The sequence below is a fragment of the Anopheles bellator genome, chromosome 2, assembly GCF_943735745.2.
Source record: "Anopheles bellator chromosome 2, idAnoBellAS_SP24_06.2, whole genome shotgun sequence".
NCBI classification, from domain to species: Eukaryota; Metazoa; Arthropoda; class Insecta; order Diptera; family Culicidae; genus Anopheles; species Anopheles bellator.
In genome coordinates this window covers 59,129,958-59,152,668 of record NC_071286.1, presented here as the reverse complement: position 1 = coordinate 59,152,668, position 22,711 = coordinate 59,129,958, and the positions used below count along the sequence as shown (strand labels likewise).

Here is a 22,711-nt window from a genome sequence, read left to right as displayed (position 1 = left end):
AATGTAGTATTTAGTTGATTTGAAGTTGGTCGGTGACCAAGACCGAAATGACACCACTCTTATTTATATAACGCTGACATGGACCATTATTTTCCTGACCCAGATTAATTGCATAAGAAATGCTCTGCAGGAGAAAATGGAAACCACACAAACCGTTAGGGCAAAAGTCGGGTTCACCAGAAATGCGCGTCCACAAGTACGTTTTGTTGGTTTTGCGCATCCGTCCGTATGACGTGATTTTTAATTTCGCTCCGAAATGTGTGATGGGTTTCCCATGGCCATTCAAATAGGTCAATGAAACGTGCGTTTGGGGTTTTCGGTTCGCCGGAATTCTCCTAATGGAGGCGGTCGTGGAAAACCATTCTTTTTCTCTCTCGATCTCTTGTTTGTTGATGCTAACTGATGATGTGTTCCTCTTCCGCCTCCTAGCTACGGTGGCCCGCCACAGTCCACAATCGGAAGCTCGGCCCGGCGAATACAGGCACAGTTGCCGGCAGAACCACCGGCCTGCGTCCAGAATGCCATGATGCGACGGGATAAACAGCCGTTCACCTACACACCGGGCGGAATCGATCTGTCACAAATCAAGTCACCCCGCATGGCCAAACGGATATCGCGGAACGCCAACTCGGAAGGTGTTACAGGTCAGCCCAAGGTGTCACCATTGGCTCAGGTACTGTCTCCAGGTCTCCCCTACAGGTCTCCTACCCGTTGGCTGTCGCCTCATGTTTAATTCTTCGCAAACCCTGCAGAACAATGGTAACGGCGCCAGCAATGGCGGCAGCCACAATCCAGTATCGCCAGCGGCCACCCTGGGAGCCGCTGCCATGGGTATGCCCTTCCAGGTGTTCCCCACAGGACCGCCGGCCCCTCCGCCACCGCCACCGCCGACGCAGGGACGCGTAGTGCAGCCGAACGGTAACCGCTCGATTCCTCCGCCTCCGCCACCGCCCGGACCAGCGGGTCCGGGAACGATCGGCGAGTCCCGGAAGTCACCGAAGCCACAAGTATTTGAACCGCCCCCGATGGGTATGCGGCCGGAAATCAAGATTCCCGCCAATCCGCTGGCAAACCTGCGGAAGGCTCCGAGACCCCAGCCCAAGAACGACTACTGGATCGAGGAGTACCGGCGGGAGAAACAGCAGGATGGTGGCAACGGTGGCGGAGGAGGAGGTAGTAGCATTCCCCGACCTGTCCCACCCAGTTACAGCTACCCCGGTCGAGATCTGGACGATGAAGGTAATGCGAAGAGGCGAGAGATTTGAGAGATTCCTGGATTGCTCAGAAGCGCCGTGTAGTACCAGTACCAGCGCGTGTGTTGTCACTAACCTCTGCATCTTTTCATGGCTCATTGCAGTTGCTAAAAACACTGTCCACAATCGCACAGACGAGCTCACCGTCCGAGGTGAACCATTGGCACAGAAACGATCACCAAGCCCATCCAATCTAACTAAATCGTCGATCAAGACGCCGCCGGTCTACGGCCAGAGTCCGGTGCCGGCCAATCTTCCGCCCCCGATCACCCCGACCAAAGTGTCCCCGGCACGTCCCGCAAGCACCCCGACACCCGGCGCCAAAGACTTACCGTCCCCACCACCACCACCGCCCGTGCTTCCCAAGCCCTCCGTTTCACCCGTGCCCAAGAGTCAGCCCACTAACAACAGCCACACGATCACGATCACCACACAGTCACCGGCCAATGGGGTCGGCCGACCGGAACCGACAGCAGTCGTCGTCAGGAGCGGCGCCGACCTTGCAGCTCCTTCTCCACCACCACAAGTACCGACACAGAAACCATCCCCCGGGGCCGTATCGTCATCGTCAGCATCTTCATCATCCCCTACACAGAAACCCGCCCAGGCGCTGGGGTCACTCTATATCCCGCCGGTACACGAGGTGTTCGCCAATAGTAAGCAAAGTCTCCTTACCCAAGCGAGTCCACCATGGATGTCGTCACGGCACAATAGCCTGAAGGAGCAGCCCGAATGGGTGCACCGGGACGATCCGGGAGCGGGCGACGAGGCCGGGCGTGACGGGCGGCGCTCGCAGTCGCCACCTCGTACACCACCAGAGTCAGAGCCAGAGACAGAGCCTCGGCCACAGTCACAGCAGCAGCAGACACAGACAGCACAGGCGCCCCGTGAAAGTGGAACTAAATCCGTTGATTCTATCGCCACAGCAGCGTCACCGGTCAACAGCACCGGTGCACGACCGTCTCCAGCGTCCTACCAGCTCACACAGCAGACAGCCCCGACACCGGGATCGGCCAGCGCGGTTCGACCATCGACGGATGTGTCCGCATCGCAGCAATACGCCCAGCAACAGTTACGTGGCCAGGGACAGCAGCAACCGAATAGGGTAGGGCCAGCGGTTGGGGTGTCTCCGGTCACGGTTACGATGCCGGTGGCCCGTCCCTATCAGCAGCCACACGGACCACCACAGGGACCACAGGCGTACTCGCAGGCGCAACCCGTCTACTCGCCGCAACCACCGACCACAGCAGGACCGCAAAAGGTACGACTAGTTATCAGAAGCAGTACTCCTTCTGGTGATGATTAACCGACCCCAGGATCAGTGGGAGAAAGGAGCCGCATCGATCGATTAAAACATGGGCTGAAATACCGCAAGCCTAGTAGTTAGTAGTTAGTAGCAGACCCTTGTTGTTTAAAATTGGCTTTATTGATCAACGTCATTTCCGTCAAGAGTCACACAATCATTCCAGTGCCGCTTTAACATTTCCATACCACTTTTGAAGATTGGCTTTTTGGCTCAAAATAGTCCTCACTTTTTGAGCGATAACCTCTTCATTAGCAATTAACTCATCTTCATTAACCAGTAATTTTGAGGTCTGTGAATTTGAGGGCAGTGGTTGTTGGGAGCCAAATCTATCGAATACGGTAGATATGGGAGCAAGTCGAAGTTCAATTCACCCAGTTTTCACAGTGCTCGGAATCATCAACACGTTCGGAATCGGAGTTCGGAATCATCGTCTGAATCGGTTGAAGGCTGGAGAAAAACTGAGTTGCTGAACGTTGTCTCGATCCCTCGATCCGCTCTACACGAACGTTCTCATTTCAACTGACTGTTGCGACTGTTGCAAACGGAATTCCCTTAAATTATTTTGGAAACGTTCCTTTTATCAAACAATTTTGGATGGCTAACGAAAGACTTCTTTCTTCAAGCGTGTTTTGGAGCGTTTTGGCAAACCAAACATCAAATCAAACGGAAACGCAAGAGACAGATAAATTCAATCGCAACTAATTTCGAATTGAATCCCAATTACATTCCTTAGACTATAGGATGTCTTGGGATCTCCGTAAATTTGGACTCATTGACATTGGCAAGCATTCGTCCTAAAGTATGTAAATGCAGTGAAGTGTGCTCTACTTAAATCATAAGACCAAGTTCAGATAATGTATAATATACCGACAATCAGGTCCAATCTATACAATCTGCTACATCGACTGTTTGTGTGCATCTATTTCCACTATTCCCTCCAGGAACGTATCATACCGATACAGATCGAAAAGTCTCCTGTACAGTCGCCGGCGACGGCTCCCAGCTTTGCGCCACCACCGTACTACAGCCCCAGCGCAACCTACGGTCCCGGTCCTGCCAACAACGGCAACCCCATGCAGTCCCCGGTGCCGCTAGGATTCGCAACCCCGCACAGTGGTACCGACTTGTCACCGCTGGATGCCGAGGCCAACAAGAGCTAATCTACCCTCTGTTTCTCTCTTTGTCTGTTCTATGTCAATTCCCGGTGCGTAGGATTTACGACCCCGACCGCCATGTTTACCAATCCGAACCACTTCGTCAACCAAGGATACAACAACATCAGCTACCCGCCGACACCGACCGGACAGCCGATCCAACCGATCTACCAAGCCGCCCACCCGCACTATCCTCCGCCGCTGCCACCGACACACCATCATCCGATGCACGCGCAGCAGCAGCGTGTGCAACAGCAACAGCAACAGCAACAGCAGCAACAGCAACAGTGCGTGTCGAACGTGCGCATAGTGCCGATCAAGGTGGAGGCCACCGCCGCAGAGCATACGGCCCGTGGCCCACTGGCCAACACACCAGCCATCATTCAGAGGTAACAGTCCGAGGCCGCACGTCCAACTAGAGGACCAAAACTCCCACACGGCCCCGGCAACCTTATATCTGATTTCCTATTTTTCTGTTTCTCCTATAACGCGCGGCCACTTGGGTTCCCCCCCGCTACCGGTTCGGTGATTGGGAATGTCCCGACGAATTAAAATATCAAAACGTGTCCCACCCCGTCCCCCCCGTGTCCTGCCCTCAACCTTCTGCGGGCGGAAACGCAATGTCGCAACCGGCGCAACGCGTGTAGTGGTGATCGTAGCTACATCATCCACGACATCCCGCTAGAAGCTAAGATTCGGTTTCTTAAAAATAGACTCAGGTACAGCACAGAACCCCTACTTCTGACCGTGTGTCACCGGTGCTCGAAAAAGATCATCCCACCCAGGTTCAGTTCGGAAGGTGTTTCATTTGAGTGTGACAGTTGAGACCCGAAAAGGCGCCAGCAAGAGAGACGAGCGCCAAGGCGAACCTCGGAACTGTTCCCCAAATCGAAGCTGGCGATGTTTTGTTCGATGTTGTTTTCATGTCTTGTGTTCTATGCATTTTCTCTGACCTCCGGTTCTGCCTGCTGCTTGTGGCTCATGATTCGCCGGTTTTGCCTTTTTTACGTGTCCATGTTTACGTTCAATTGCGATGTGTGCTGTTTCCATCGTTGGTTTCGTTTCGACACTGTTTGTTGTTCAACGGAACAGGAAAGGCGTTTCCATGACAGGACTAGCACGTAGGAACCTGATGGAACGATGTAGGCTGTTTGGGCGCCAGTTCGTTAGTAAAATTACAATCATAACCGCATTGTGGCTCTGTTCGACATCCGTTCCATGCCTGATTCAGCTAAAATCCCCCATATGCCCATTCGGAGAAGAATCTCGTGTACTAATCCGATCATCGTTGGTTCTATTCGCTCTTAGTGATCCACGCAGTAGCAACAATGCTCAGGCTTGGAACGGTAACAACGCTCCGAACCAGTCGCGCTCGTTCCGAGTGCTGCAGCAAATTACCGACACTCTGGAAGAATCCGAGGAGTCCGCGAAGAACGGAAGCAAGGAGCCGCAGCCAACGGCCGGCGATCAGACCGATGCGAAGCCGGGGTATGGTCGGGCCGGCGTCAGGACTCCAACCGGCGGCCAGCAGCAGCAGCAGCAGCAGCAGCAGGATCTGGGCGATGGGCAGCTGCGCCGATTGCAGCTCAGCAACGAAGATAAGGCGCTGATGAACAGAGTAAAAAATCAAGGTAAGGTACCGGGCAGCTAACACGGCCAGCCAGGAAACTATTCGCTAACCACGCTAAATGTAATAATGTTTCATGTTCTTTACCTGTCCGTCTCGGTCTGTTCGGACCTTCTTGTGTACCAACTACCTCCGAATGAATGAATGTGCCTCAATGTGTGTCGCCCACTAGTCGACGGAGAAGTTTATCTCCATAACGAAGAAGATCCTCGCTACCGTGGTGCCGCCATACCGTCCAAAGCGTTCCGGTATCTGCAGAACATGACCGACTCGAGCGGTCAGGCTGCGAACCAAAGCACTACTGGTACGAACAAGCTGTTGTATATAGAGCCTTTCGGGCCGCGCTTAGTTAGACCCTTTATTTCCGTTATGCTTCTTGTTTAGTTTCGTTTCGCATTTTTTGGTTTGTATTATACGTTCTGTGTTCGGCTGTGCTATGTTTTGTCTTGTTCTGTTTTTTTTGGGGTCGTTCTTATCATTCTCCCACACTTATTGGTTCTATTTATTGGTTATGATCTGTATATATGTTGTGCCATTTGTGTGTTGCAATTTTTGTTTCGTTTGCTTCCACCGATAGTGTACATACTTTTGAGCTTTACCGATTTTTAGCCTACCGATAGAGGGCTATATTTGAGTTCAGCAACATTGAACTTTCCAATTCTCCACTTCTTGATAGGCTCTGGAAATCGTGCCCAACAAATGTTCATGCCGAACCGGCCAAACTGCAACGAATCAGGTATGCACCCCAAAGTAGCCGTAAATTGCCTGTTACCTTGTTTGTTACAACCTGGAACTACTTCGCAGACGGAGATAATCAACAGTCGCAACCGTACGTCCCAGCGAGCGAGCAAACGGTGGAGGAACCAAAGAAGTACACCGGGGGCTCCATACCGAGCCGATCGTTCAAGATGCTGCAGGCGATGACCGACGCGCCAGGTAAGTGTTCACAGTTCTCCTTACGACCTTGACACTCGGTGGCTTAGGCTTTGACCCCCTGGAGTCATTTCATTCGATGGCTTCCCGATGACAGAACGGCTTGGGCGGGTTGTACCAGTGTTCTGGACAGCCGCCGGCTGAAACCCGACGACGTTGCCATGTCTTAGCCAATACCTGCGCATACTCGTTCACCAGAAACCACCATTCATCCAGAATATAATCTACATTTTTGGTTTTATTAACTTAGTGTGATATTTTCGATCTTCTGACCCAACTATCGGTGTTGTTTGAAGGCAGGTTCACATCCCCCGATACAGTTTTCAACCCAACTCAGTAACACAGTAACACACACGCAGGCAGGTGGTGTTAGACCCCAAACACACCCGGGAACCCGCCAGCTAGTGGCTCTTCAAAGTTGACCTTCCTTCCCACAAAAATGATCTATCAATTTAGCATTAGCATCTTGTGTTGAAAGTAGCGGACATTATTCTCCACCCGTGATTCTCGTGAAGATCAGCGAATTCTTCTGGAGCTCCTGAGATCCTTGGCCTGAGAAGCTTCAGGCCATCTTTCCATTCCGATCCGGAATCGGGGAGTTCCGGAATCGAGGAAATCGTATTTAGTAGTGGCGGATGAGGGGATGATGCCGCCGGGATGCCGCATCCACTCCACTCCCCGCCTCGTTCTCGTTCGCCATCGCCATCCATTCTTCATTCATCGTAATGTTCTGTCTCTTTCTCTTTCCTCTTTCTTTCTCTCTCTCTCTCTTTCTTTCATTTTGCCGTTCTTCACAGCCGATCCAAATTCCTCAGACACTGAGGGCCAAGCTACTAGTGTCAAGCTGCAGCGTCACTGCAGCGGCACAGAGATTCGATACTCGCCCTACCCCTATCCGCCGCAACCCTACTACTGTTGCACCCCCAATTGGCACCACTACTACGATCCCACTAACCCCCAGTATTATCCCCCGCACCATCCCCACCACCACCCCCCACCGCCCCATGGTGCCCCTGGTTATTACTATGGCCATCCGCCTGGGCCGCCACCGCCGCCACCGCCACCGCTTCCGCCGGGTCTGTACGATCGCGGTGGTGGTGGGGGCGGCGGCTACTACGGCGGCTACATGTCTCCGCACCACTTCTACTACGCGCAAGAACCGTGCTCCCCGTGTACGCCACCCCCGTACTACCAGATCAGCCAGCCTCAGACGGCGTACTGCGAGGCGATCCCTCACGAGGCGATCCATACGTACGTCATCACGACGCCACCGCCGCGTATAGTCGTCACACCGACACCGGCCATGACGGATGACTCCTGTTCCGATAGCGAGCTGCAGCGCAAGGAACAGTTGGGAGAGCTCCACGACGTGCCCTGCGAGGTGTTTACCGACGGCAATGGCGGCCATCATCCGCTCGTGCGCTCGAGGTCCAGTTTACAGCGGTTGTCCGAGCGCCTGGCCGACCTGTCACCTTCGGCCGGCCAGCCAGTCCGTTGTTCGCCTTGTAGTCCGCTGAACGAGCGGTACCGGACCTACGAGGAGAGTACCTCGTCGTCGGTGCCTTCGTCTCAGTCTGAGGCTTCAGACTCGGAAGACGAAGGCACCCAGCGTCGCTCGAATGGGCACGCCCCGGGCAAGGTGGCCGCGCAGGTGGCGACGGAAACGGAAGAGGACGACAACGAGGACGAGGAAGATGAAGAGGAAGAGGATGAGAGTGAAGAGGAGGACACGGCACAGACGGCAGCCGCCGCCACCGAGGAGCACCTGCCACATCAGCTCAGTGTGATCTTCGAGGAGGAGAGCATGTACGGCCAGTCGACGGTGGCCAGCAGCCGGAGAGCTAGCGTGTGTAGTAATAGTTCCACGCTCAGCGATTGCTCCTCCACACTGGCCAACGATCTGGACGATGACGACGGAGAAGAAGCCGCGCTGGGTGGAGGTAATCGGACCGATGACGACATCGATCGGATGGACGACGCCGACATGGAACGGTCCCTGGTTTCGGTGCGCCTTCCGCTGAAGCTATCGTTCAGCAAGTCGCCCAACAACGAGGACATTGCGACGCTCGTCGTCGGAGAGAGCGAAATTACGGGCTCGAAAGAAACGTTGGCTAAAACAAAGCGCCAACCGGAACCGGAAGTTACCGACCGGGATGACAGTGGTGACGAAAGCGATACGGAAGAGTCCGACAGCGAGTCCGACGACAGCGAGGACGAAAGGGAATTGAAGAAGGAAGAGTGCGCCCCGACTCCGGATGCAGTCAACAGTGCGGATGTTACGGTCACGATCACGATTCCTTCACCGGCCAGCAAAAGCAAGTCCGGTAGTGACCAGGGAGGCTCCGGAATTAGTGGCCGCACGCTGAAAGCAAATCCAGACGAGTCTGCGAATCCTCCGTTCAAAATAGACTATGAAGAGGCTTCCGAGGTGTCAGTGTCGGTTTCGTTGCCCTTGAAGCCCAAACTCTGCGCGGAGATCGTGGGCGATGGGAAGTCAAGTGACAGAGGGCCGTTGGAAACTGTGGAACCGGAAGTAGCGAATGACCAGGAACAGGATGAGGAGGAAGAGGTAGATTTCTGGAGTCAGATCGGTGACGACGAGGACGACTACCAGCGGCCAGTACGTTCGTACTCGCGGGACATGTGGAGCAGCAGCCGAGAGTTCAGTGTCGATCGGCAGAGCCCCGCCGAGGACGACGAAGACGAAGGAAGCACCACGGGCATGACCGAGTTCTGGAGTGCGGAAAATGTTCCAACGGAAGCGGTGGACCCGTGGAAACACACCGTACTGGAGGCCGTGCCGAGTGACGTAGCTCCAAGGGAGCAGAGTGAGTTCCAGGATTCGCTCGAGTACTGGCAGAAGGAAAACGAACGTTTGGTGAAAGATTTGTACGAAAGCCGAAGCAAACAATCGAGCGCCCTGGCGATGGACGAGAATAACAATAGATGGGCAACAGTGGAGAACACGAAACAAGAGGAACCTCAGGTAGCGATTGCTTTGGGGAATGCAGCGACAGAGCCCCCCTGTGAAGAGGAAGGTTCCGAGTCGGAAAGTGAAGAGGACAGTGAAGAGTACGAGACGTCCAACACGTCGAAGGAGAAGCCGGAGTTCGAACAGGAAGCGAACCAGCAGAAGGCAGTCTCGGCAGACCCACAAGTGAAGGACGTCGAAGAGAAACTGTGCAATGGTTTGACCGGGGACGGTGCTGCAAGTGAAAAACTAGATAAGGATAAGAAGCTGTCGGTGAAGGAGAGAATATCGCTGTTTGAAACGCAGTCCATCCAGAGCACTGCGCCAGAGGTACTGCGCGCTACGCCAACGCCTGTCGCGGCCAACCGGTTGAGGCCGCCGTCGCGACAGCGGCTGTCGTACGATGAGTCCGAAGCGGAGGACGACTCCGGCGTAACGTCGGACATCAGCAAGCACATCTCGGAGGTCGAGACGGACTCCGAGTGTTTCCCGGAGATGCGCAAGATGACCCGGTACCAGCGGGCGGCCACACATTCCAGGTTATTCAAGCTTTTGCAGGACGAAAGTAACAACGGTGATAGTGAGAACGAGGAAGAGGCTAGTGGCGCTAGAGGTAGCGAAGCAGCACGAGACGAAGGAGTCAAGTTGAAGGACCGCCCAGCGCCCTCTGGTGGTGCGAAGAGTGAGCGAACGCACCAGCAAGTACCGGCAGGCGATCTGAAGCTGGCTGAAGAATCGCCCAACATGGCCCCGGTCGCTACACCGACCGATGGGCGACGCGATCGTCTCACGTTGCCGATCAGCAAGCAGTCGTCGTCCGGCAACGACAGCCTGTCGTCCTCGACCTCATCGACGTCTCCTGTATCAGGAAGCTTACACAACGAGAAGCTTGCCGAAGAGCTAGTACAAAGTTTGTTGATGAAGAAAAAGGGTCGTCTGTTCCGCAACCTGCCGCTGGAGAAGCTGCACGCCGCCGCCCTGAAGATCCTGCAGGAGGACCTCGAGTCGAACGGTACGATCAGCTCGACGGAGGACAACCTCGCTACGGTGGACTCGACGCCGGCCCTGACGCCGCAGGAGTTCAAGGCCGAGTACCCCAACTCGTACGCCGACTATTACGACACGTGGAACAGCGGTGACCTGGCGAACACGGGCCCCGGATACCCGGACAACGGCTCCGACAGTGGTATCGGTGGTATGGTGAAGCTGTTCCGTACCGTGCCCGAGCACCAGTTGCGTGAGGCCCGCAAGGATTCGCGAATGGCCAATGGCGGCGGTGGCTCCTGGTCACCACGGTGTCCGCGGGTGTTCAGCAACAAGAACGTTCCGCGACTGGCGGAAGTACGGGAAGCGGAGATACCCGAGTCGCCCCGCGGATCGCGGCCACCATCGCGGGCATCCAACAACCGATCCCCCTGTATCCTGCTCGCCGGCCCAGTGGAAGACTATCCGCACCGCAACACTGCCATCAGACAGTTCAAGTTACAGTAGAAAGCGAAACGAAGGATGCAGAAAACAACTGCCAACAAGCACACCTACTACTGCCAGCGCCTGCTATGCTTTGAAGCGAAACCTGAGCGATGAGCTATGATTTGAACCAGAGGAGCAACACCCTGTTATTATTTATCCGTTAGGAGGCAGAGGCACAGTCGGGCCAAAAGTTTGGCACTCAAGTTGTTGGAACTGATGCCTTTAGGCAGACCCGAAGAGATGCTCTACGGACGAGCCACATGGGTCCGGCCGCTTGGGTGCTGGACACAGGTTTCGAGGGCTTGGCTTAGTGCTGATGCACGACGATGTTCGGGGACGCATTTAGAAGCGACCACCATGTACTGTGTATATGTTTCTGTATATATCGATCCATTTTTGGTGTGGGAAAAGAAACGCGCGTTCGCGGTTCCCGTGCGGGTGTGCTTAACTTTTACGTACCGATCACCCCCGTTTTCCCGTGCTTCCTCTTCTCCCGATTCTCCCTCGTCTTGAGAGTCCTCCATCCGGCATCCGGTGAAGAACCACCATCTCCCCCCGCCCGGGAGTTTCTTTCGCCAGCCGATAATTGTGTTGCCGTAGCTCTCATATTTGCCATTTCCGGAAGCGGGCGTACCATGTTTCATTCGCGTGCGCGCGCGTAGGACAACGCCCGCCAAAAAGGACGCCCATAGCCAATGACCATCCCCACCAAATAACCCTTCAAAGGCCCTTCAAACAATCCTGAAACAGAAAAGAGACAAATCTAGAAACCTAAAAACCTCTTTCACGCCAAGATTTCCGAGAAACAGGTATCTAAAATCGAAATTTATCATATACCGCGCATTCTTTTTCTAATCATTTAACCTTGTACTGTTTTTTTTTTCATCAAATTTTACTTTATTAATTCATTGCAACATTATTATTGCTTGGATTCTCTGTACGTGTAACCGAGCGGAAGCCGGTGTTTCTGCCTGGTTTTGGACGAGTGTCCGAAGATGTGCTGTGCGCACTGGCCTTGCCTGATGGGTAGTATATTTAACGTAATATTGCCGTACTGTTGCCCGAAAGCTGTAGGATCTAGGGCCGTGCTCGATCGGACACCGTGCCATGAAACGTTTCGCGGTTCTTCTGTTCGTTCTTCTTCTTTTTCTTTCTGGGGCATTTCGTTTGCCGGTCGAAATGGCACACGAAAAGCCAACACCTCTACCGCTGAGCTGGCTGAGTATGTGTTTTCAAAATTGTTTCAAAATTGTTTCAAAATTTCAAAAAACAACCGACCGACGGAGTGCGTGCGTTTGTGCTGACTGAAATATTACCTTAAATACTACTTCCCTTCAGTGAAGCTTACTACGACTAACGACTGTGCATATTCGAACCATATTGGGTCACGAAGCATTGGCAGCAAGCGAAAGAGAGAAACCAATGGCAACCAGCAAGACTATGCAAACCGAACGAATGGCACCAGTCGATCTGAAGATAACGATGTGCTAGGCCGTCCATCGCGGCCAAGGATGATCCCCAGGGCAGTGATATTCGCCGAATCGCGTGTTCGATGCTTGACGATGGGTCGCACTTTGAAACTAGCGTCTTAGGCAATCAATTTTCCCAGTGACACGATGCCATTCGTTTCAGTGGCATTTTCTTGTCTCTCTGTGTCTTGCATACTCTACTGATACTTATTTGTTAGCTTCTCTCTTCTCACCTTACAAAGTATCTGTTTTTGTATAATTTAGCTTAGTTTTTTCTTCTTCCAATTATGACTTGTTTTTGTTGCTAAAACAGAACCCCAAAAACAATCCATTCCGTGTCACAGCATCCACACAACCACAAGTACAGACTATTCTCTGGCATGCATTTGCGAGACGGCACAATGGACGGAGCGCAATAGAGTGATCGGCAGGGCCGTTAGAGCTTTTTGAAGTAGCCGATTGCCGCCGGTATGAATGAAATTAAGCAAAAAAAACTGCAGTCCATCGAGCCAAGCAAAGTGTTGTATTTTGTATCGATTTGGTTTTCTTTCCCACACGCACACCCAGCATTTAGGCATGGAAGGGTTTTCAGGATTTTCAAACACGTGCACTTACTGTCAACACACCAAAAAAACAAAACCCACATGTAGCCAAAAGGGGTAAACCATTACATTCTGACGGTTCAAATATCCATAGAGCACCAACTTCACCTTTTCGGCAGAATCGAGTGCAGACTTGGGGAGAACAGAGAAAAAGAAGAAGACAAACCGAAGAAAAGGATACGCAACAGACACGTGACCGATGTGGCAGCGTTCTTTCTCACAGACGGCTATTAGTAGTGGGGACAGATACACCGGTTTTCAGTAGTGTTACTTCTTTGGTGGGTTTTTTTTCCGGCAGGACCATCCCTGGTTTAGACGAACAGATCAGATAGCGGCTTCTCTCAGTATACCAGCCGTCCGGGGGCCGTTCTTCAGAACATTCGCTTTTTCAACACAAGTGTCCTCATGAACTCGGAATGTTAAATTGATTGAATCATTTTCCTGATTTTACTCACCATGATCCTTCCCTAGTGGCGACGTTTAACCTTCCGTTGAAACATTTTCGGTTCCTTTTCTTTTAATATGTGTCCATGTTGCCTAGTTTTATAATCATACTCATTGCTGAAACAGATAATGAAATCATTTTGTAATTTCGTTTAACTAGCTACTTACCCACTGATAAGTTTGAATATGGTCCTCATAGTAAAACTGTAGTCAGATTCTGTCGAATTGGCGGAATTTTAATCGTTTTACCGGAATGGCTACATTAGGATAAGTTTAAATCTCTGCCAGCAAAAGAAACGTATTACGAGTGATTTTAAAATACTCAAAAGAAAATGCATTTGATCTTGCAACTTGGTTGTGAGAGAAGAAATTTAAAATCTTCACAGCTTAGTCATGTGCCTTAGGTACCTTCAAACACGAACGAAATCAGAAATCAGACCACAAAAGGGCTTACAACTACAATGGAGGCCAGAACAACCACTAACGTACGATCTAACATGCCAAAAAAGAAAACCAAAAACTTATCCAAAATCAACACGTAAAACGAAACCGGACGAAGATTACTAAACTAAAACGCTTTCTAAAGAAACCCCTCATGCTTCACGAGAGAGTTATCTGCGCAGAAACTGAAAGAAGGGTTGTGTGCTGTTAACGACTCACCGAGGACACTTCTACTTCTTCCTTCTTGCAGCGCATCGTAATGAGTCCAAGAAGCAGAACTGATGTGTGCTTGAGAGAGCCAACACACAAGTTCCCTCTAACGTTGTTAACTGATGGTGCCCGAGTGTTTTCTATTGCTAATCTCAAACACATAATCACATGTACAGACTTTTGTCATGTTTCTCATTGTCTCGCTGCATAGTCGTCAGTTCTTCAGCAGTCACAGCTGATTAAGAGCTAGAACCGTTAAGATACACACAGTACGTACCCGGGGAGAGCCTGTGAGTAAGGTACACGAGTTTGTAAGCCTTAAAGTTTGTAACCTGTCTTAAAGCCATAGCACCCAATGCAGTGATCAGAATTTATGGAAACTGTGATTAACGGCCGCTATAATACTACCAAGTGCTGTTCAGCTATTCTATTACCTTACCACACTTGAAATCGAATCGGATTATAATCAAAAAAACATCTTTTGGGCCATATAACGCTTCCAGCAGTTGGCTACACAATTTAGTAAAATTTACCCCTAATATTGGAATAGAATAAATTACACGTTCGTACGATCTTGCCTGTAGTGTTTTAACTTTACGTTGAGTTAGAAAAAGAATTACCTTCAATTGCTGCAAATTCGTTCATACCTTCAAATGCGAAATGCTCTGCCTTTTGGTACGAAACTGGAATAACTTTGGCTCGCTCGCTTTCAATGTTTCCGGCTCCGTTTTGTAATAAGCAACAAGTAAACGCAAACATGGCCAAACTTTCAATAAGGCCCGGCTTCGCTCAGTTTGTTTTCACTGTTCCATGTACTTGCTGTTTAATCGCATTAATGCATTGTGTTTTCGTTTTCTGTTTGTTTTGGGTTAGTTTATAGTTTGATTTGGTTTGTTGAATTTATTTACTGTTATACGATAAGACACGTTAATGCGACGAGAAGCTAACTAATGAAATTTTCTTTTCTGTTCTTTTTGCAGGTCCAGGGGAAACCGATTTCTAGCGCTAGCGCACTTCACCAAATACTGCTTTGCGACGGTGAAAATTGAAATGCTTTGACTAGTGCGTTGTGAAGTTCGTTTATTGTTTTTGTGCTTTAGACCGTAATGTTTTTTAACTGTCCCGTTTCTTTAAAGCTTTTGCTATTTGGATTTTGATGGATAAATCTGATCATTCTGAACCATGATCATGAATATTATGATTTCGAAAAACACTCACGTTCTATAGCATAACAGTTGGGCGGCTACATAAACTGAAGTTTACAAGGCATTTCTTAAATTTAGTTTTAAAATGAACGAACGAATTATTTTTTTGTTCAAATCTATGTTTGATTTGATTTTTGGTTAACGAGATAACAAAATCTATTTTAAAAACCACAAAAAAATAAACAATAACTAATAAAATGAAACAAAACAGTGGACATATGGAATTTGAAATTCTATAAGACTATAGACTATGAGTTATGAGTGTGATTTTCAGATAGTTTCGTACCAAATAGAGGTTTACGCTTGACTTTGTTTTGTATCCGCATCCTGGACCTTGTTTCTCGCAAATACTTGAATAATGATGGGTCGTTAATAATGATGTTAAAAACGGGGAACCACTTCGCTGAACGTTGCGCGTGTGTTCGCGTGAATTTTCATGTTTATTTTCTTTTTATTTTACTGTACCCCAACGCGATAGTGTCACTCACGATTTATGAGTAGTGATGGTGAAACGTTAACTAGAGTAAATGTACATTAACAAACGTACCCTGGAGTAGAACCTTCTTTTACACGCATTCTTCAAACGAATTCGGCACGTACAAACGAAATAAAAAGAAACTAAAACGAACCATACATTAATTACACCACACAAATCAAAGCCAGGAATAAAGGTAGGACCCACCATCCGGAAAACAGGGGCAAGTCGACGCAGAGTGATGCTTGATGGCTTGAAAGATTATCCCACAACGAAACATGCGTAAAGTTAACGACATTGATTTAGTATAAGTTCGCGCGAGAACGGCTTATTCAGAAACGAATGTTTTTGTTGATCATGCATGCGCATACAGATTACAAAAGTCAGCATACAGAAGCAGGCACGTACGATATTGTTTTATTTTATGTTTTTTGCTATCAACAATAAAGGAGAAAAAATCAATACACCAATCAGTGTTGTTAATTGAATTTAAAAGTCAAATCTAACTGCGGGGACACACGAAGCGTGAAAACTAGCGTAAAATTAATTTGTAATGTCAAAACGTTTACGCTTCGTGTGGCAGCAAAAATATAAAAACGAAACGTGAAACGTGTTTATGTTCGTGGTTTTGGTCCAAGAAAATAGAAATAGAAGAGAAATTAATTGATTTTTGAATTTTTTTATCTGTTTTTTCCGATTTTGTTGCTATACCAGCAAATAAAAACATAAATTATTCTCTGTTTGTAAGCAAAGCGTATGAAAAAAATAATTACGCTCGGGTTTACGCCTCGCGCGACCCGTAAACGTTTTGACAGCGCCGCATTAATCGTAAACGTCAAACTTGTTACGTTACGCATCGTGTGTCCCCGCAGTAATGATTGCATGAAATATAATGGAAATATATGGATAGAAATAACAAAACTGAAAAAAATCAGAAAACATCCGAAACCCGAAACATCCCAAATTTGACCAGGGGAGCAGGAGCGACTGGTAGGTAGCTTAACCAGTTACTTGTATGCAAGATTTGCTTTCCAGAACTTGTATGAAATGTTGCACGCAATATTGCATACTTCCGCTTTTTCTCCAAAACTACTGAACCGATCCGCGTGAAATTTTGCACAGCGTAGTTTTGTGACCCCGGATTGTGAATAGGAAAGTTTGACCCTCCCACACCTTCGGGGAGGGGGGGGGTCCCATACAAACGTCACATAAAACTCTGTATAATTCGGATTGTTTTCGAATGCAATCGAACCAAATTTTTGCAGATGGGATGGGATTTAACTAAGTGAGGGGTTTCAACTAAAATTCCATGGCAACAAATTCCAATGGCCTGGCTGTAAATTTCATGATAACAAAACTGAGCCTCTATAAATAATTTGAAGAAATCAATCGAACGCACTTTGCCGGGAAACGCTGTTTCTTTATTTGTTTCCTTCACATTCATACATGATCGATTTGAATAAATTTCTGTGGATAAAAAAAAAACATTCTCGAATGGTGCCGAAGGTCTGCGGTGAGAGCAGCGCAACAAACCCAAAATTTAGTAGAAGCGCCATGGTGCATGGTTTTCCACACTTCGCTCATTGGAGGAAAAATTAAAAGGAAAATAAAAAGATACGGTGGAGAGCGGCGTACACAGATGTCGCAAGTTTTGATTTTATTTCACGTAGATTTTGTCGATTTCCGTTGCACTATTGTGATATTTCGTTTGAGCGTGTAAGGCGCCAATGGGCAGGGTTGTATTGTAATTTTATACAGTTAGATTAATCCTTTTTTCGGTTATGCACACAGCATCGCTTGAGTGACAGAGCCTGTGTACACCTCCAATAACTTTAATTCATGTCTTCTTGTTTCCACATGTTCCTCTCTGGGTCCGTGTATTTAACAGGCAATTAGAAATAAAAAGCAGCATCAGCTACAAAGACAGACGATACTTGTGTACATCTTTCGGTTGCCTTTCACTTTGCCACCACTCTGCAGCACCATCATTAGCTCATCGATTACGCACGCAAAGTGGCCTTTCGAAAACCCATTCAAGTGACGCGTGCTTTTTTAATCACTTTCACCTAGCTCTGGTCCATCGACAGGTCACGCCCGTCGGTATTGTTGTTCGTCAGTACGGACGAGTCCTTCTGGACCGACTCGAGAAGAGGTTGCAATTCGGACGAGCTGCGAATCAGTGCCAGAAATTCGGCCAAATGTTGATTTTTGTCTAGAGCAATTCGAGAGAATAATTAGGAAGGAAATGCAAGAATTCCATACATTACGCGTCTGTCGCGCACTTACCAGCCTTTTGGATTTGCAGTAGTGCGGCCACAGCCCGCAACGCTGATCGCTTCAGCTCGTCCTGCTTTTCGTACTCTTGCTTCACTGAGTTGGCCTTTACCTTCAACGTGCAGGTGGCCCGCAGAGGATCGACAAATTGATCGAGTTCTATAGTCGTGGCAAATGTAGAGAAATGACAAAGAACCATTTGACACCATCAGAATGAGCAAGTGAACCATTTCGACGAAATCGTACCGTGCGGGTACTTACTTTGTAAAACGGCCGACGGGCAGAGCGCGGCAAGCCGAGCCGTCATCAGATAGGTGAGCATCTTGATGTCGTAATGATCACGAAGTCCTGCTTGAACGTGCTCCAGAAACTGCATTATATCGACACGGTCGAGTCCCTGCTCGAGCAGTGTGTACATACACTCGAAGGCCGCTTTTCGAATGTCTAACCCGTCGTCGACCGTGTGCTTGAACGGGCCCATTTCCACTTCGCGGATCAGCTCCTTCTTCACCTTCGTCTCGGAGTACAATTGTGGTAGCAATTCGGGCAGAAGATCTCGCACCAAACTAGGCTTATTGTGGACCGCAGAGTTGAACGCGACAAGAGCCACTCGCCGCACCGATGGTTCTGGATCCTGCAGTGCAAACAAAAACTGACCAATGCACTGGCGTAGCAACGGATCGATGGGCTGTGGCTGATCGGAGATCGTGAACTTGATCGCCGACACAACGGCCGTTCGCATAAGAGCGCTTTCACTGCGCAGAGCCACCTGCAGTCGGGGTAAGAGCTCTTCCGGATTAACCAGCACGAGTTTACCGAGACATTCGGCAACGACGTTGCGTGACCCTTCCTCCGAGCACTCACAGTGCTTGAAGAGTTGCGTCCAGATCGACGGAACCGACGGTAGGAGCTGTTCGAGACCGGCCTTGCTGGTCGAGAGCGAGGAAATGAGTTCCTTCAGGGAGTGCAACAGCAGATACTGGCGTTTCGGCTGCGCTTCTATCTCATTAAGGATGAAGGGTAGATAGTGGTTGAGATTGCCGACAGCGATAGCACCAAGCGCATGGCTGGCTGCCCCTTTCACGTCTTCGGAGGATGCTGAAAAGCAGTTGAGGATCGTTTGGGCGAGCGTGTCGATGGTTTGCAGATTGCTGAAAGATATGATAAAATATAGTGTAAGAACGAGCAAGACAATGATAGACCTAGCTCTAGCTAGTCAGTAGCACCTCTCGATACTTACAAATGACGACCAATTTCGCCGATCGTCAGCAGATAAAAAACCAACGGCGTATCGTTGCGTCGGTTGTGAATTTCCTGCAAAAATTCGTTCGCTACGGTGAGCGCATCATTCGGCACTTGCATCGTAAGGGCGGCGATACATTTGGCCAACGAATGATACGCTTGCTTATGTAACGGACTTGCTTGCTGGTGCTGGGTGTATAACGGGGTCATGAGCATCTTAAGCAGGTGTCTATAGCCAAGCCCTGGTAGCTGGGTCTGTACCAGAGCCTGGAACAGCTTCAACGTGCAGTTAAGGGCGGTTCCTTGCAGCAACGGTGATCGCACTAACGTCATCACTTCCTGCATTATTTGCTCGTGCACTCCGACCAGTGCCTGCGGTTGTTGCCGTGCTACGGACGTGAGAAGCACGAGCGAAAGCTGTGCCACATGGAGATCAGATTCGCTCAGTAACGGGGGAACTTCGGCAACGGCACTGCGCAGCAGCATAGGGTCAAGGAACTGGCTGTAATGCGTCACAAGTGTATCGAGCAACGTTAGCGAGTTAAGCTTCAGGGCACGCTGGTTTTTGCGCAAGAAAGAACCGAGCACCGGGATCACCTCCGCTATGATAGGGCTCAGGTTAACGCGCAGTGGCGAACCGGCAATCATCGTTAGAGCCTTGACCGAACTGAGCCGAGTCACCTCGTTGCGCAACCGTTCCATGAAGAGTGGCAGACAAGTGACGAGTTCGGTCTGTAGAACGTCGCCCATGTTGGCGATTATCTGACCCATGCAGGCGATCGCGCGTTCCTTAACTTCCTGATCGACTTCGGGCGATCGTAGCTTCTGCAGCGTGCTGGTGTACAGCTGATTCACGTAGGGCGTGAAATCGAACGCCGTCTGCACATCGAGGGGTCGGATCACTTTCACCAGCTGTTGCAGCACTAGCAACGCCTCGGTTGCGATCTTGTAGAACGGATCGAACACGGCGTTCACGATAAGCGGTACCAGCAGCTGGATGTGCGGATGGAACACCTGTGGGTTGTGGCCAACCAGCATACAGTACACGAAACCGAGCGCATCGATCTTCATGTTGGACGTGGAGTTTTTGTCATTCAACGAATAATGAATTCCACCCATCAACTGATCGATATGGTTCGCTAAGGCGCCGGGCAGCGCATTCAACAGTTCACGTAACAGCAGAAAACAATCCTGACGGGTTTTGACGGACTTCTCACGCATCAGTGGTTGAACTGCCCGCACGATCGCCGGCACTTGATCTTGGAGCATGCTGATCGGGCCAGGAATCTGTTCCATTGAGTCCGGATCGTGCCCGATATCGTCACCCATGGGACGTGTCGATTTCAGCAGCGCCAAATACGCGTGGAAGATGTCCGATTTGACATTCTCTTCGCGTTCTGTGGACAGTCGAAAGATACGGCGAGGGTGATCTCAAGAAGTTGCTTTCAATTTAGGTGCTTACCTTTGAAACGCGCGATCAGTGCCGGGGAAAGAGTTTTGTAGAACTCTTCCAGTAGCTCATGGCGCGTCGAAATAACGGACTCTAGGCATTTGGCCGCCGATCGGCGAACCTTCCAGCTCATGTCGTCGTCGTCGCTATACTCTTCGCTATCGATCTCCTCGTCCTCTTCCATGTCCATCGAGATGCCACCATCACCGTCGTCCGCCTCGTAGTTGTAGTTCGGATCGTACGTAATGTATTTTAAGCAAAGATTGACGATCTAAGCGAGAAGCAGTGTAATGAACTAGCGTGAATGTTTCGAATCTACATTTCTCAAGCGATAATACCCACCGTCGGAATATGTGGCATGATTGCTTCCGGGCAGCGCTGCACGAACGCTTCGCATGCTTGCAGACAAAACTCCCGTAGCTCGTCGTCATCCCGCTGGCTGTACAGGTCTAGCAGAAACATAACACGCTCGATGTGGCTGCACAACCGGTGACCAGCTTGGCGACAGATTGCTGCCAAACACTGAATGTACGTCCGGATCGTGCCCGGATTTTGTGAATTTTCCAATCCGTCCAGCAGGTGTTCGATCACCTTGTTGTACGCGTTGTTGTTGCAGGTCGTCAGAAGGTGCGAAAGGGCAACAATCGTCCGCTTACGGACGGCTTGCCGGGCCGATCCCAGCTGAGGCACTAGCGCCTTTAAGATGAGCTCGTGAAACGGCACGAGCAGATCACCGAAGCGGGACAGCAGATCAGACAGAATGTCCAGCGCTTCGAGCTGCACCGAAACATCCTCTTTTTCGATGGCGGCACTCAATTTGCCCGTGATTCGTTGGCATACGTTCGGTACGAGCGAGTTGGACGATTGTGGCAGCTCGGAAATGACCGTCTTCAGTCCGATACTAGAAATATCGCGCAGCTGCTCATTGTTCGACACCATATTGGCGCACAGCAAATCGACGATCGTTTCCACCTGATTTTCCTTCACTTTGTTCACCAACGGCCCAAGACTGCAACGCAATGAAGGATATGATAGTAAAAAACGAATATATCAAAATCTACACAAAAATCGCATAAAACAATGGGAGGTTGTGGATGATTTGCAATTACAGCTGAACATCGCCATAACCTCACTTTCCGCTCAGCATGCCAAAACGTACCACTTGACGGCCAGATTCTGCACCTCGCCGTTCTTGTCCTCGAGCAGGCGGAGCACCATGCGCACCACCTTTTTCTCCGACTCATCGTCTAGCTTGATGCTGTCCTTCTGTAGCTCCGTCATCAGATCGTTGGTGGCCATAAAGCGAAAGTCCTTATCATTGGACGTCATCTGGTGCGCCAAAACATTTGAACAGAAAGGTTAAAAAGAAAAAGTTAGTGGGGTTGAGAACGCATAAGTCAAGTTTTCAAAGAACGCCAGATCGTGAACGAACTAAAAGCATTTATCATGCAATCAACTTGCTGCCAAGTGCCCTGCAAGATACGGGACACGGAACACTCGGCTCGGGGGGAGGGTGTTGTTTTGACAAACACGCAACAAGGATGCGTTTTAAGAATTAGTTGGCAGCAGAACCGCAAACGTTTTCCGCTTTCACTTGAAGCGCCTTCTTTTGTACCGAATTCCTGATTCAAGCTACCGCACGAGGATTGGCGAAGGTGGCGGAGTTGGCGAACGCATTTGATGCGTGATAGGCACAGAATGAGACGGAGCCCTGGCAGAAATGTTACGCTTTCAGTTACCTTTTCAAGCAAATTTGCTATCTGATACGTCGCCATGGTGCTCGCCTTGTTTTAGCCTTTCCAGAGACGCTTGAAGGATTCTTTCAAAGCAGCAGAAAGCCCGATGTAGCTTCCGATAACACGGGAACACTGGTAGGCAGATGCGTGCGTGAGCAAATATTTTCCACGAAGAGAAGCCGAGGCTACCGATGGAACCTGTGGGCTATTGTTTCGGATTGCACCAAAGACAACGCAGCAGTCGGTCGTCACGTTGGGTGTCCGTTTTTCTCTGTGCTAGACAGTGTTCTGACGAAAATCACTCCTTGGTTTTCCAAATATTACGCGTACGGCGAGATTGCTGATCGTTTCGGTCTGCGCTATCCACCGGCACTACAATCGCTAAATGTTCGCTTGCTCGTACACTCATACAAAGGCGAATGCAATGCGAATTTAGACAGGACGGGGCG

The 22,711-nt window shown here is 49.8% G+C and overlaps 2 protein-coding genes across 2 annotated transcripts; one reads left to right on the top strand and one right to left on the bottom strand.

Annotated features, from left to right (window-relative positions):
- The first annotated feature begins 429 nt into the window (after positions 1-429).
- Positions 430-10,735, top strand: LOC131207792 (uncharacterized). The gene is made up of 11 exons (XM_058200421.1): positions 430-673; positions 753-1,239; positions 1,358-2,514; positions 3,501-3,675; positions 3,772-4,102; positions 4,361-4,432; positions 5,022-5,344; positions 5,513-5,644; positions 6,017-6,076; positions 6,145-6,276; positions 7,071-10,735. Exons 1-11 carry the CDS (start codon positions 524-526, stop codon positions 10,733-10,735), a joined length of 6,684 nt encoding a protein of 2,227 aa, XP_058056404.1. The 5' UTR covers positions 430-523.
- Positions 10,736-17,048: 6,313 nt separating this feature from the next.
- LOC131212836 (cullin-associated NEDD8-dissociated protein 1) lies at positions 17,049-22,542 on the bottom strand. The gene is made up of 8 exons (XM_058206880.1): positions 22,266-22,542; positions 21,686-21,855; positions 20,869-21,535; positions 20,539-20,797; positions 19,075-20,473; positions 18,096-18,985; positions 17,847-17,993; positions 17,049-17,772 (listed from the first exon to the last, which is right to left on the bottom strand). Exons 1-8 carry the CDS (start codon positions 22,299-22,301, stop codon positions 17,627-17,629), a joined length of 3,714 nt encoding a protein of 1,237 aa, XP_058062863.1. The 5' UTR covers positions 22,302-22,542; the 3' UTR covers positions 17,049-17,626.
- Between the last annotated feature and the right edge of the window lie 169 nt (positions 22,543-22,711).

Excerpts from the sequence above, each read along its gene's own strand:
- LOC131207792 (XM_058200421.1), top strand. The coding sequence starts at position 524 with ATGATGCGACGGGATAAACAGCCGTTCACCTACACACCGGGCGGAATC. Across the intron at positions 4,103-4,360 it reads ACACCAGCCATCATTCAGAG|TGGTGATCGTAGCTACATCA; the intron begins GTAACAGTCCGA and ends CAACGCGTGTAG. Across the intron at positions 4,433-5,021 it reads TTTCTTAAAAATAGACTCAG|TGATCCACGCAGTAGCAACA; the intron begins GTACAGCACAGA and ends ATTCGCTCTTAG.
- LOC131212836 (XM_058206880.1), bottom strand. The coding sequence starts at position 22,301 with ATGGCGACGTATCAGATAGCAAATTTGCTTGAAAAG. Across the intron at positions 21,536-21,685 it reads CAGAATCTGGCCGTCAAGTG|TCTTGGGCCGTTGGTGAACA; the intron begins GTACGTTTTGGC and ends ATTGCGTTGCAG. Across the intron at positions 17,994-18,095 it reads CCCGTCGGCCGTTTTACAAA|AACTCGATCAATTTGTCGAT; the intron begins GTAAGTACCCGC and ends CCACGACTATAG.